General features: G+C 56.2%; 1 protein-coding gene across 1 annotated transcript in view; it reads left to right on the top strand.

Annotated features, from left to right (window-relative positions):
• The window catches only part of SCUBE1 (signal peptide, CUB domain and EGF like domain containing 1), a 140939-nt gene that overhangs the window by 9497 nt on the left and 116451 nt on the right, over positions 1–14991 (top strand). The window contains exon 2 of the mRNA XM_077757892.1: positions 3139–3270. Coding sequence (XP_077614018.1) covers positions 3139–3270 — 132 coding nt within the window. The remainder of the gene's footprint in view (positions 1–3138; positions 3271–14991) is intronic.

Genomic DNA, 14991 nt, shown 5'->3' with positions numbered 1-14991 from the left:
GCGGGCGGGAGGAAGAAAGAAAGCGCGACGGCCCGCGGAGGGGAGGCATGGGGACCCCGGAGCCCGACGGGCGCGCCCCCAGGGGAGGGGGGCGTGCGGGAGCCGCGAGGCCCGGAGGGGCGACGGAGAGGAGGGGAGCCGGGCCCGAGGACCGACCCGGAGAGGAAGGGGGTGGGGGAGGTGGTTGGATAGAGGGACGCACGGACAGAAAAGGAGGCACAGAGGCAACACACAAAAGGACACAGAAAGAATCCCAGAGAAAGACGGACGCGGAGAGCAGGGAGGCGACCAGAAGCCCGGAGGGGAAGGAGGGAACCCGAGGGAGGGAGGAGGCACACGGGCGGCCGGAAAGAAAAAGACAGATAAAGGGACGGGCTAAGGGATGGGAAGGAAGAGAGAGAAGTGGGAGCGGAGGGGCAGCGGAGAAGGAGACGGAGGTCTAGGGGTGGGAGGGAGGGAGAGAGCAAGACAGACGGATGGGCCAGACAGAGGGCTGGACGTGGCTGGAAAGCGATGGACAGACGCACAGTCGGACAGGAATGGGGGGACACGGGGGCGGACACAGAGGGAAGGAGATGGATAGGAACCAGAGGGAGGGGGGACCAGACTTGGGACATCGGGGTGGAGGCCCTGGAGAGGGAGGCGGGAGGCACCGAGGAAGGCAACCGGCCTCCTGAGCGCTGGGGCAGGCAGCAGGGGCCAGCAGGGCGCACGGGCGCCCCAGGATTCCTCCGGGAACTCCCTGTGCCCACTCCCTTCCCCGCCTGCCCTCTTGTTGTCTGGAAGGGGGGCTCCCCAAAGCGTCCTGGCCAGGCTCTCCACCCACCGCCTTAGAGGAACCTCCTCCCTCTCTCTTTGGGGGATGGGGGGGGTGTATCCTGCCTGCTTCTGCTCCCCGCTCTCCTTGGCTTTCTCCGGACACCCCCAGGCTGCCATGCTGGGCCCCCTGAGCTCTGTGTTTACTGGCACGGGAATCTCTTCCCGAGAGTCGCACCCTGAGTAAGGATGCCAGGCCATTTCAACTATTCCACGAGTGGGGCCCACGGCAGCTGCCCCTGTTTAGCTTGTATGTGTCTCTCTCCCCCTCTCTGTCTAGACCCTCCCCCCCATCCCAGGTCTGTCTCTGTGTCCCACCCCTGGAAGCCGTGTGCCCGAGACAAGCCAAAGTCAAAGCAAACAGCTGGTGATGGAAGGGCTGGGCTGCCCTCTGGAGGGGGGTCCCCAGCCCTGGGCACGGAGCAAGGCCCAGACCGTGGGAACAAATGGTCCCTCTCCCCAGCCCCCACCTAAAGACATGTCTAGAAGATGTGTTGGGAGTGCCCCCCCTCCCCAGCCCCTTGGCTAACATTCATCCATCTCCATCCCCACCAAGGTACCTGCCTCGGTCAGCGATTAGGGAGAAGGGGCAGAAGGGGCTTCAGATCCGCAGGCCATTTCCCTCCCCTCATTCCTGTGATCTGACCCTTGGGACGTGCATCCGTGGCCCTATTTCCCCTGCTGGTCGTAACTCAGAAGCGGCCCCCGCCCTCCGCACTGGAACGATGCAGGCTGGCCCTCCCTGGCCTCTGGCTTCCTGCCCCAGAGGCTGTGCTCTCCCTGCATGGGGGTCCCTGTGCTGTCACTTCCCAGGAAGGGGATGTTCTGCGGGCCTGACGTTCCTGCTGGCCCCTGGCCTACACCGACTGCTCCCCGCTCCCCTTCCACCTCCCTGGGGGCGGCTGCAGAGGACGGGCCTGGCAGATGACACCACCTGCTGTGTGTGTCCCGTGCATGTGTCCGGAAATGTTTCTGTTGTGCTTCTTGTTGATGCCTCTCTTCCTCTGGGGGAGGCTGGAGCCCTAGGGACCTGGAGAGGAGCTTTGTCCTCTAAGAGAGCCCCCCCCCCCGATTTAGAACCCCACTGCCAGCCAGGGGAGTAATCCAGAGTGGACAGTCTTGAGAAGCAGACTGTCTAGGGTAAAGCTGGAGTCATAAAGGGAGGGGGTCAGGACGTCCCCAGGCTTGCCCCTGGGTGTCTGCCCTTGGGGTAGCTGCCGAGGATTCCTTTTCTGCCCTTCTGGGTCCTTCTATCTGTCATCCATCTGTATTTTATTCATAGCCAGCCAGAAGTCACGTTGCACCTAAAAAGATCTAGATCTGAACTCCACTCTCTGCTTGTAATGAGCGACTGGCCCACAACAGACCTCTGGGCCTCAGTTTCCTCATCTGTAACCCATATTATAGCGAAGGTTCTTCTGGCTCTGCTATCCTGTGTCCTGAGAATCCTTTCCCTGTCTGAGCTCTGTGTCCCTGTCTGAGCTCTGTGTCCCTGCCTGAGCTCTGTGTCCCTGTCTGAGATATGTGCTGGGAGGCGGGGGAGTTGGGTGGGTATATTTACAGATACACAGAATCGATTTTGCATTATTTTGGCCAACAGCTATTTCAGACGGAAGGTGTTTATCTGTGTGTTGGGGAGGGAGGTGAGGAGTGTCAAGAGCTCTCAAAACCTAGACTGCACTTGAGTTTGGAAGTTGGGATCTGAGAACCAGGGTCGCCCCTTGGTTTCCGAGATGGAGAGGAGAGGGGCTGGGGCGGTCAGAACCGTGGAGGAGCGGGTTCAGCCCCACTGAGGATGCGGCCTGGGGTGCGGAAGCTGGGTGAAAAGTCCTCTGCTTTCACAGTTGGGGGGCTGAGCGGGTCACCCACCTGGGCCTCCTGGCTAGGCTGCCATTCGTTGCTCGATCCTGGCATTGGTTTCCTCACCTATACATCAAAGGGGATGGATTTAAATTCCCCCAAGAGCCTTCTGGCTTTAAATTCTAGAACAAGGAGAGTGGAGGAGGGTTGGGGCCATGCAAGGCACCCAGAGGGACTTTCCTGGTGGTGCTCCTGTGCTTGATTTCATCATATTCCTGGCGGGAGAAATAGACTCACCTGATGGGATTGTGGTGAAAATAACTGGGGTCCAGCCTTTAGGTAGCACCTTGTCTGGTAGCTGCCCCCCAAGTGCTCCAGCTGCCGCTTGTCATACCAGATTGTCGTGTGATGGCTAGGACTGTTAACAACCCCCATGATCCTTGGAAGGTGGGAAGCAGAAGGCGCTCTGCTTCCCCAGCCCCCGGGGGCCACACTGACCGGATGTTTCCCCCTCCCCCACAGGGGCGGTTGACGTGGACGAGTGCTCGGAGGGCACAGATGACTGCCACATCGATGCCATCTGCCAGAACACGCCCAAGTCCTACAAATGCCTCTGCAAGCCAGGCTACAAAGGGGAAGGCAGACAGTGCGAAGGTGAGCCCAGCCCGCCCTCCCGGCCAGTCCCCTCGGCTGCTGTGGCTGCTGTCCGTGGCCACCGCCTACCCTGTGGAATGCCAGCCCCGGGGGGTGGGGGGTGAGGATATGGCTCATTCCTCAGCTCCCCTACCCCCTGGGTGCCAGCAGCACGGGCCTCGCTCAGCCTGGGAAGGGAGGCTGGGGGCCTCTTGGGAACCTGAGCTGCTTTCCTGGAGGGAGGAATTGGGAGTCATGGGGGACCGAACTAACTCACCCCGGAACTGAAGCTTTTGTTCCACTTTGTTCTCAGTGAGATGAAGTGTTGAATGATACAGTTGCCCTTCAGTCCCTGACTGGACATGAGTGGGGGTAAAGGCCTGGGGCAACCCTCCTCCAGGTCCCTACCTTCAGAACCCCCAAAACCACCTCGTGTGGCCTGTAGCGCCCCCGAAAGACCCACCCGGTAGCCCGCCTCGGCCTGTGTGGGCTGGCTCAGGCACGAGAGCTTGGGCGAAGATGTCCATTTGTGCTGTGCCTGTCTATCTGCCCAGCCTTTCCTGCCCTGCACCCAGGGTGCTGGCTTGACTGTCTGGCCCTGACATTCCCTCCCCTGGAAAATCAGAGAGATGCACAGCTCTGATGGTCTTTGGAGCCAGGACTCTCCAAACCGGATGGACCCCACGGGAGCTTCTTTCAGGGAGGGTCTGAGTCAGTGGCTCTGGGGAGGCCCATCATCAGGGAGCTGGAGACAGCAGTCTCTGTGACCCACGTGCACCCCCTGATGAGAATCATTGATCCAAATCTTCCCGGCCTGTCCCCAGTTTACAGATGAGGAAAGCTGAGGCTCAGAGAGAAACAAGTCCCCGGGTCCCACAGGGCATGGCGGGTACTAAACCCCAGGTCTCTTGGTGGCCGTTACATGGCTCCCTGGCACCTTGCTTTCTTCTCCCCAAGCCCTATCAGCTTCCTTTTGCAAAGTGTAAGATTCATGTCAGGAAAGCAACCCATGAGGATCAGACATCCCTTCTGCATCAGGCTTTGTGGGCGCTGGGGCTTTGTCTGAGATGCAGCCACGCCTCCTTGGGGTGCTGACACCGTTCACCCATCTCCCTTGTTGGGCGTCTCCTGAAGGCTGAGTGCCGGGCAGATGACGATGTTCTGGATCGTGCCTGGTTTGGCCAGACCTCCAGCCATGCGTGGAGCCCAGAAGCCTGAGCGGGGAGCTGGCGCCTCCCCACCTCCCCACGGACTCTGGAAGTCTGGAAGGAGGCCAGNGGGCCTAGGAGTCCCAAGTGGCACGTGTGAGGCTCTGAGTGACCATTTTCTGACCCTCCGTTCCCCACTCCAGGCCCAGCGCTCCGGCAAGGGAGGGCTGAGTGCAACCCTCCCTCTCTGCTTGTTTAAGCCACTGACCCAACCTGGTCCTCCTCCAGCCCAGCTCCTGGGGCTCCCCTCCTGCTGCCCCCCTGACCTAGAGGCCCGTGCTCATCTCCCACCTGTCCCCCTGGAGTCCTTCAGAGTCAGGCTTTAGCTCTCCACCCTGCTTGAGCCCAGGTGGGGAGTTGGACTCACTGGCTCAGTGTAAGCGTGGAAAAAGAGGAGGCTTGGAAATGTGCTTCTGGAATGACCAGGGGCCTCCCTGTCCCTCCAGCCTGGCTCCAGCCTCCGCCTCTCACCTCCTGAAACCCTGAATAGCACCTGTGTCCTGACCGCACATCCACACAGCAGGCTGTTCCGTGTTTCTCTCTTTTTAAAAAAAATTTTTTTTTAATGTTTTTTATTTATTTCTGAGAGAGAGCGTGAGCAGGAGAGGGTCGGAGAGAGAGGGAGACACAGAATCCAAAGCAGCTCCAGGGTCTGAGCTAGCTGTCAGCACAGAGTCCGATGAGGGGCTCGAACCCACAAACTGTGAGATTATGACCTGAGCCGAAGTCAGACGCTTAACCAACTGAGCCCCCCAGGTGCCCTGGCTGTTCCATGTTTCTGAGCCCCAGCGTGAGTCTTTCCCCCATGAGGAGCTCCTTTTTCACCCTTTGTGTCCTGGCCAGGTCCTAAGCAGGCTTTAGATTTGCCTCTTCTGGGAAGCCTTCCTTGATTCTTCCTCTTCTACACAATTGCATGCACGCATGCACGCACACACACAGCAACTTTAAGTATCTACTCTGATCCCAGAAGCCCCTGGGATTTTCTCCATCACAGCACTTCTGACTTCAGATTGTAATGAAGTGTCTTGTTCTCCCACTGAACTATGAGCTCATTTACTGAGGGTGGGCCGTGGGCTCAGCATTGGGGCCTCCACACTGAAGCTGTCGAGCTTGGGCTCACAACGAGCCCCTAGATGGCCTTTAGGGCCTGTCCCCATATTCCCAGCCCCTGGGCCAGAGCCTGGCATGAACATGGGTGTGCAGAAAATGTTTAGTCTGAGTTGGCTGTCTTTTGCCCAGCCTGGAGGTCACATTGGACGAGCTGCCCACAGAGGGGCTGCGTGGGTGGCTGGGAAGCGTGGAGTGTGGGTCCACGTGGGAACTCAGTTTTGCCGCGGTGTGGTCTCCACCCTGTCTGATGAGAGAGGGAGGCGAGAGTGGGCATGGCCTCTGCATGGGAGCTTTGCAGCCCCCTCTGATGTGAACGTCTAGGTGGTCATTTGTCCTCCTGGGCCTCAGTTTCCCCTTTGGTTCTATGGGCCCCAAACAGCCCCCACCGTAAGCCATCCTGAGGATTGAATGAAATGCACTGTGGGGTTCCGCGGGCCTGCCGGTCACTGCCTGGCTCACGGTAGGCACTCAACGCACAGTATGTGCTCGGTACGCAGATGGCGGTACCATGACTGTCATTGTCACCATCACCATCACCTGTTTTCAGCACCTCTCAGTGGTTCTGGCTGTGAGAGGTAGTGTGAGCAGACTCACTTAATGACATCTTGAATGGTGAAGACCTTTGAAAATGGTTGAGGGCCTGCTTCGGAGGTGATAATTATAGCGCAGTCTTACCCCTCGCCTCAAGGAGCTTGATCTGGGTTGGGCTGCATGAGCTGAAATTACATCTCAGGGGCAATGTTTTGTTTTTAATTTAAAGTAGGCTCCATGCCCGACGCGGGGCTTGAACTCACAACCCTGAGATTAAGAGTCGCATGCTCTGCTAACAGCCAGGCAGGCGCCCCTCCATCAGTGGAAATTCTCAGTGATCAGGGTCATATGGGTGGTGAATCGGTACCTGTTGAGTTGCCAGTTTAACACTAAGAAGAATAACTGTTCAGAACCAAGGGGATGCCATTTGGCTACTCACTCCCCAAACCCTCTGGGAGTGAGTGCTGGCAGGGGTTCTGGGGACCTGAGTGGACGCTGTCCCCCCTTGCACTGTTTTCTCATCCCCGAGGACAGTCATCAGTCAGGATTGATGGAGCCTCCTGGAGTATTCCCTCAAGGGCCAGCAGATCCCCCATCAGCTTCCCCAGGAGGACCATGCAGACTTCTGGAGGCTTTGAAATCTGGGTGAGGGGGAGGGCAGAGGGGAGCTAGCAGGTCACAGGCAGCAGTGGCCTGAGGGAGCTTGGAGATCATCCAGTCATTCATTCACTTCCTTGGTTTACAGACAGGAAAATGGAGGCCCGAGGAGGCAGGGGTCTTGCCTGAGTTGGGACCAGAGCCCAGGTTTGGTGGACCCATTGCTCACACTGCGTTCTGCAAGTGGTTATTGCTACCTGTGGCTCTCTGCTCTCAAAAGAGGGAATAAACAGTCAATATTCAGTTGGGCCCAGTGGTTGAAGGCTGGACTTTGGAGCCAGACTTTTGGGTTCAAATCCTGCCTGTGTGGGTTCAGTGAGACTCCATTTGTTTGTGTATGTAGTAGAGGTGATAATAGTATCTACTGCATAGAGATTGTGTGAGAAGAGATGAGTGAATGTACACTAAGCATGTGAACGTAGCCTGGTACGTAAGACACACTAGGTGAGCTTCACCTGCTGTCCCGGTGGTGGTGATGGTGATGAGGATGATGGTGATGGTGATGCTGAGGATGAGGATGTTCATGATGACTATGTTGGTCATGGTGGTGGTTATGATGGCGATGTTGATAATGATATTGATCATCATCACGTTGATGATGTGGATGCTCGTGATAAAGTCGATGATCATAATGTTGTTCAATATATGAAAAGGGGTGAAGCTTTCTCTCTTTCCAGCTCCCAGGATCTGATTTGGCTGGGAAGGGGGTGTTCTGGCTCACAGACTAGTCAGACGACCGTATGCATGTAGCCATATCCTCAAAGAAACGTAGAGGCACGCATCTCTCCAGAGCCATTTCCGCTTTAGATAAAACCCGCTTCTCTCCCTGGACCCTTTCATCTCAGGTCCTGAGCGGGGATGGGGCCATGCAGAGGTTGGAGCAGGGTAATCGGTAATGGGTGAGGGGGAGATCTGATAGACTTCGTTGTTTACGGTGATGAGCACAGAGGGTAGATTCTCAGCAAAGTGTGCCCGGAGAATGCGGCTTCCCCAGTGTCATTAGTTCTTCAAGGGAAATGGACCCAGGTTATGGGGAGTCCTGTGTGGGGCTGACTGAGCCCCTTACACCCTTAACTGCTTCAGTGCTGCGGGCCATGGAAACCCCTTCGGCAAACCCAGCGCCGGGGGCAGCCTGACGCCCTCCCCTATTCCAAGGACAGTTTCTTACACACTTTCAGGGCCGTCTTGCCGTGTGGCCAGTGCACGTGTGATGGTGAGCGGGCTTCCCCACGCTCAGCCGTGTCACAGTCATGCCACAGAGCAACCGTGAAGCCCTGTGTGGTCAGCTGAGCCCTGGCAGGGGCTTGCTGAGGCCAGGCTGAGGTGCCTCCGATGGCTCGGCAAGGCTGAGGCTAAGTCTGTGTTTTCTGATGATTTGCATCTGGACAGAATCTCCGGGAACTCAGGGTACACTCGTGGACGCACACGGTTGGAAGGGACTTGAACGGGCATGCAGGGCAGCCCTCATGTTTTGCCTTGCAGAAGATCGGCTCTCTCTGTTGCCCTCCCCAGACCCATACACACCTCTGCCTTGGTCCGTGTCACCCTGAATTCATGTTTTCCTGTGTCTCCTTCTGGAATGTGGGCTCCGCGAGGGCAGTGTCCCTGACCCGTTGTGCCCCATTCCCTGGAAGCCAGTGCCTGGCTCAGCACAGGCCTTGGAAGGTACCTGTTGAGCAAAAGGGTTGGTGGGTGAGTTCTAGCAGTCACCTCCTCTGGGAAGCCTTCCCTGCTGACCATGCCACCTGTGAGCATCCCCCCCTCAGAGCACCTGTGACACTGGGTGGCAGTGCCCTGCATAACTTCATTCAGGGCTGGGTCCAGTGCCAGTGGCAGTGGACAGCGAGTGACCATTATAAACCCCAGGGATACCAGGAAAGGCCTCCCAGAGCCTCCAAATTCTGAGAGTTTTACAGATGGGGAGGCCAAGGACGGAGAAGGGAAGAGTACGGCTGGGGAGGTGGACCCAGGGAGGCCAGTCCCTAGGCAGGTCACCCAGCTGAGAAGCGGCAGGGCCTGGATCCAATCCCAACCTTAGCCAGGGGGTCCCAGCTGCGGGCCAGGCCCCTAGCAGCCTTTCTGAACAAAGTGGAAAGAGCTCCTTAGCTATGGGGTCTTAGAGGAGGCTGTGGAGACCTTTTCTTATATTCACATTCCACCCTGCTGTCATCAGCTCATCTGAGCGAAGTCCTGTGGATGTGAGGGTCTTGAGCCCACCACGCATCCATAGAGCTGGGAGAAGACATCCCTTAGGCTGAGCCCAGCACTCAGCTCATCACTCTGAGTTACTGTCCCTCTCGGCCCTTCCCTCCCTGACCACGTCCCGGCATCACTCATTTTTTTTTTTTTTTACTTCTCAGGCTTGCCAGCTCCTTCCTACCCCAGGGCCCTTGCACATTCTATTTTCCCTGCCTCTTTTCATTTAGCTAAGCCTACGCATTCCCCAACTCACCAGACCCCTGTGCACTGGCCTCCTGGTCTGAATTAGTCAGGCCTGTTTAGGCTCGTTCTGCTGAGGGGGCAGACCAGGGGCGAGGAGGGGGCATTGCATCCCCTTTAAATGCTTCAACTCATTTAACCTTAATTGCTTTGTTTTCATAGACATTTGCTAAGGAAAAGGACCAAATTATAGCTTGAATTGGGTCTTACTAATCTTAATTAAAAGCTCTCGTTTATAATCAGGACCAGACCCCAAACGAGGAGAAAACCGCCCTCAAATGGCTTGTTTAAATAACTAAGCCCCTCTTGATAATCACTGTTTAGTCTAAACCAGCAGTGCACATCACCCCTTCTATGTGTACTTAATTTTTTAGACTATTTATTCAAGTCGTTTATTCCACTTGCAAGTTCCAACTCGGGCCTTTTCCAGAATGCTATAATTAAAACTCTTAGGGGAAATAACTTTTTGTTTTGGCCACAGAAAATCAAATATATTATTATTTCCCCCCTTTTTTTGTGTGTGAGAAGGAAAAAAAATGACAACCCTATGGGCATCAGAGATCACAAAATTAGCATGTATGTGATGAATATAAATAGCTATTTCCTGAATTTTATATCCCCAGGGACTACTTGTCAGTCACTGAAGTTAGGTAGATTACAGGGCGTGCTATTAAGCATTTTAACAAAACTCCTAATAACACACCCAGCGATCCGTCTAGTTGAACATCAGAAAAAAAAAAAATCTTAAAAACCAATTGGCCTTCTTAGGGAATAATGTCTATGACCCTATTAAATCATTTTCATCCATCATTATTGCCCACTTTATTGGAACTCCGGAGAAAATTCTGCTTTTTGGGAGGCCAGGAAAGGCGGTAGGAGGTAGGCTGCGGGCGGGGGCAGGCTTGGGGAGGGGAAATTCTTCCTCAAGTCTTAAAACGTGCAATTATGCGTGCTAACGTGTGCCCCACTGAAGATGAAAGCGCTGTGGTCCAGCAGACCAGCAGGCAGGAAGAAGTCAGACCGGACTTAAAATTCCAAGTTGCTGTCGGCTAGCAATTAGACGGCACTGCTCTGGCGACTGGTCCCAGCTCTGCCGCAGAGCTGGCGTGTCCTGGAGCCCGTGTCTGTTTTCAGAGGGAGAAATGACAATGTCATGCCATCAGCAGTTAGGCGCTGGAGGCAGGCTGGCCTCCGCAAGCCTCAGCGTGCCCATCTGTAAAATGTGCCCGCCGAACCAGACTCAGTTTGCTGCTGAGAATGTTCGTCCACTGAGCACCTACTCTGAGCCAGGCCTGGTGCTGGGGCCGGGACACGCTTTGCTGACGTCCCCGGTGAGGGGGACGTGAACTTAACAGGGTGTGGGGAGCGTGGCAGTGGAGATGCAGACCGGACTCTGGGGGTTAAGAAGAGACAGTGTGGATCTCCGCCTTGGGAGGGGAGAAGTGAGAGAGGCTCCCCTGGAGAAGCGTTTCCGCGGGCGGAGTTAGGAACGCGGACACTCCTTCCAGCTCTGACTGTCCGCGAAGGCATCTGTAGCGTGGATGCAGAGGCCTGTTTTGGTCTTGGCTAACTCAGTGAGTCCAGGAGGCGACTTACCCTTCCAGAGGCCTCATTTCTTATCCAACCAGTCAGAGCAATGGCACCTGCCTCCCAGCAGGGGATTTGAGCAGAGGTGGAGGCAGAGCCGCCGTGCTGTGGCCGAGAGTGTGTCGAAGGCAGCCCAGGGCCCCTGTGTCGTGCTTTCTTCTGCCTCTAAATCCCCATTTCTCCTAGGGCTTGAGGGTCTCTGCCCCCGCCCCCACCCCCAGAGCCCGGCCCCCCCAGGCGGCAGGCCCCTCTCTGCCCCTTCCTCTGGGCTCTCTCTCCTCCTCTTGGCCGCTTCTGATTACAGTGGCTGTATTTGTTTTTCCATCTGAGGAATGCTAACCAGAAAAAACCATTATTTCTAAGAAAATAAACTGCGAGCCTGTCGGCCTTTGGATGCTACTGAAATGGATGATGGCCTTCCCCCAAGGCCTTGAGACAAAGAGGCCAGAGGACTCCTGTGTGCGCGGGCAAGGTCATGAGGCCTCGGAGGGGCTCCGAGGGGGTCCTCCAGATGGGCCAGGGCTGCAGCCCTTGCAGGAGAGAATTTAAAACCCCAGGCAGCCGGCTTGGACTCCGGCCTGGCCAACAGCGGCCGCTGGTATTGATCACTTCCTGCTCCCTTCCAGCCTCCAGAGTGTATGTTCTCCGGGAGCCGCCATCCTTCCGTCTGGGGCTCCTGCCCCTCATGTCAAGGGGAGTAGAACCGGGCATGGGTCCGTGGAGAACTGGATACCGGCCCTGTGTGACCTTGGGCAGGTCTGTGGGCTGACTGCAAAGTTCAGGGGCAGAGCTGGGAGAGCCCAGGTCCCTTCGGACCCCCGTAGCAGCAGCAGCTTCTTCAGGGTGCTCCTTGCCACAGGGGCACCTACTGCCGGCTTAGTCTCTGGGGCTGGCAGATGGGCTGGAGCCGGACTGTTAGTGCCCTGTCCTTCCCCCTGGCAGCCCCGTAGACGGGCCTGGGCTGGCCGCTGTGCTGGTGGGGGTGAGGCTCTCCTCATACGAGATGGGCCCTTCTGTGCCTGGGTCACTGTCCTTCGTCAGGCTGGCGGCAACTTGTGCCAGGGTCCGGGTTGGGGGTGGGGGGCCAGCCTGGGGAGGGAGAAGGAGGCAGGGAGGCGGCTTGATCCTTAGCCAGGACCATGCGCCCCAACCTCCTCGGTCACTGAGACTGGGAAATTCTCCAGGTGACTGTGTGAAGGTTAGGAGGCCAGCCTGCCTGAGTTCCAGCGCTGGCTTTGCCCCTTCCTAGCTGGGTGATCGTAGGCAAGTCACCTAAGCCCTCTGAGCCTCAGTTTCTTTTCCTGCGATAAGGGAAGTTAAGCCTCCCGGCTTGGGCTATGGTGAGGGGTGAGCCGCTTGCAGTTAAGGTGGTGTTTGGTGCGGGGTTGCCGCTGCTATTGCTGTTTGCGTTGGAGAGAAACCCCAGTGGGGGCTTGGAGAGAAAGAAGGAAAGCCAGCTGTGCCCGGCCAGTGCGGGTCTGCCTGCTGCCTGAGCCTCTGAGGTCAGAGTCTTGAGTTCAAGTCGCTGTCAGCCCCTGACTTGCTGATAAGATTAGCCCTTCAGTTCCCCTCTCTGGGCTCCGTTAGCCCTTTATGAAGTCCAGTGGGTGCATCAGAGGGGCCCTAGGGTGCTGGCTTACCCCTTCTGAGCGCGGCTCCGGCGTTCTGGCAGCTACACCCTTCTGATTATCATCCTGTTGAGTTCAGAGGTGGCTGGACCCGTGCAGCAGCCCCGCAGAGCCGCCAGCGTGGGGGTTAGGGCTTCTTCTCTGGCTTTTGCTAAGGGGACAGGAGAATGACCATGCTTCTAATTGGCAGAGGGGAGGGGTGCCTGGGTGGCTCAGTCGGTTAAGCGTCCAACTTCAGCTCAGGGCATGATCTCATGGTTCGTAAGTTCAAGCCCTGCATTGGGCTCTGCGCTGACAGCTCGGAGCCTGGAGCCTGCTTCGGATTCTGTGTCTCCCTCTCGCTCTCCTTTTACCCCCACCTTGTGTTCTCTCTGTCTATCAAAAATAAATAAACACTAAAAAATTAAAAAATAATAATGATAATTGGCAAAGGGGGGTGGCAGGGGCCTCAACTCTGGGCCGACTGGGGCCCCTCCTCACTTCCATATGAACATTCCGACAGATCAGCTTTCCCTTGAGCAGGTTCCGTATCCTTTAGGCTTGATGTCAGAGCCTGGGAAGGACCCCCGGCAAAGGGTTTGGGCTGTTTTGGGAGGAGAAAGGGAATAATCCACTGCCCCTTGTCCTTCGGTTTGGTAGGAAAATTCCTCCTAGGGCCTGGGAGCCGCACACCCACTGTGAGCCCACCCCAGGCAGGCGGTATTTGAGGCTGGTTCAGGAGGACTTCCTTCCGGTGTCCCTGTGTCCAGGCAGAGCCCCAGTGACCCGGCCAGCACAACAGATGACCGCAATGACGGCATTAATGTTTTAAAAATTGTAAGCAGGGGCTCCCGGGGGGCTCAGTCAGTTAGGCATGCGACTTTGGCTCAGGACATGATCTCATAGTTCGTGGGTTCGAGCCCTGCGTCGGGCTCTGTGCTGACATCTCGGAGCCTGGAGCTTGCTTCAGATTCTGTGTCTCCTCCTCTCTCTGCCCCTCCCCTGCTAGCACTCTGTCTCTCAAAAATAAATAAACATTAAAAAATTTTTAATTAATAAACATGAAAAAAATCTTTAATTGCAAACAACTTTATTGAGATACAATTCACATACTGTGCAATTCATTCATTTAAAGTGCACATACAGTTCAGGGCCTTTTAGTGCGTTTCCAGAATTGTGTACCTATTACCACAGTCAACTTCAGGACCTTCTTGTCACCCCAGAAAGGAGCCCTGCACCCCTTAGCCACCTCTCCCCAGCCCCCCCGCCCCAGGAAAACCACTAATCTACTCTCTGTCTCCATAGACCTGCCTTCTCTGGAGACTTCATACAAATGGAATCTTAGGAAACGTGCTCCTTCGTGACTTAGACGGCATTAGCTCTGAGGTCAAGTGGCCTGGCTCACTGGGTGTGATCTGGGGCAGGGAGATATCCCCAAGCTGGGTTTCCACTGCTACTACACAAAGATGTTGGTATGCACCCCTCAGCGTGGGCATGCGTGAAGGGCCTCTGCCTGCCGCTCACACCTCGTGGGGCTCCGTCAGCGGAAGCTACCCTCAGGCCAACTGTCCGCCTGTTCGGTGCTCGGCAGACTTTTGTTGAGCACGCGCTACTTCTGAGGCTTACACTGAACGGGACCCAGTTCTCGCCCCCTGGAACTCAGCCCAAAGGACAGAGGCACAGCAGACACGAGTAGTCGTAGACTCCCTGCACAGGGCTCGGGGGCCTGGAGGGTGAGGAGGAGTCCCATCTGCTGGCGGATCAGTCGAGGCTGCAGGTGGGGGATGGTGCCGGGGCTCACAGGTGTCCCATGGAGAGGAGGGAGCCCCAGGCTCGGGAACAGCATGAGCAAAAGGGTGGTGGCCTGAAGCTACCCCAGCCGCTGGGGGTGGCCGGCAAGCAGCTAGAACCCCATGGTCGCCTTGGACCGGGGAGGGGGGAGGTAGGGGGCCTTCCCACCCCTCCAGCTGAGCCACGGTCATTGTGTGCAGTTAGGAATGAAAAAGTATATAGATCTGTGTTGGTTTTGCATGACCTTTGACCTTTCCCATAATTAACTGCTGGGCCCACTTCTGGCATTGCCTCCACGGCAGGGAAACCTGATCAATGGATGCCAGGGGTCCACAGAGAGCCGGGTCTCATTACTCAGTCATTACAAGCCCGGAGCTTAACCCGGTGCCACAGGAGACAGGAGGCTTAATCCTTCCTGCTCGGCGGCCCTGCAAAACTACCTTCCCTCGAGCGTAATTAGCCAACAAACCGGATTAAGATTTATTCACCAATAAGGACTCAACTTCCTAAGCCATACATCTCCCCCAGAACGGTTGCCTGATCGGAGGGGTGCGTGGCTTTTCCCAAAGCGCCCAGACAAAGGAGAAGACGTGCTAACACCCCGCCAGGGAAGGGATCTTTGTTAGAGCATTTGGTCTCCGCTGCCTGCAAGGAATGTCAAGGGAAGGAAAAAAAAAAAAAAGCCAATTTCAAGGGGGAATGAGAAGGCGTTTTTCAGTAATGATCTCTGAGAGTGGAGAGCAGGGCGCTTTTAAAAATCCTCATTTCGAGAACCTTTCCAGTCAGTCCTGATCTTTAGGAAAAATGGCCTG

Source organism: Crocuta crocuta, unplaced genomic scaffold, assembly GCF_008692635.1.
Source record: "Crocuta crocuta isolate KB4526 unplaced genomic scaffold, BGI_CrCroc_1.0 scaffold143, whole genome shotgun sequence".
In the NCBI taxonomy this organism is placed as follows: domain Eukaryota; kingdom Metazoa; phylum Chordata; class Mammalia; order Carnivora; family Hyaenidae; genus Crocuta; species Crocuta crocuta.
This window is presented reverse-complemented; position numbering and strand designations above follow the sequence as displayed.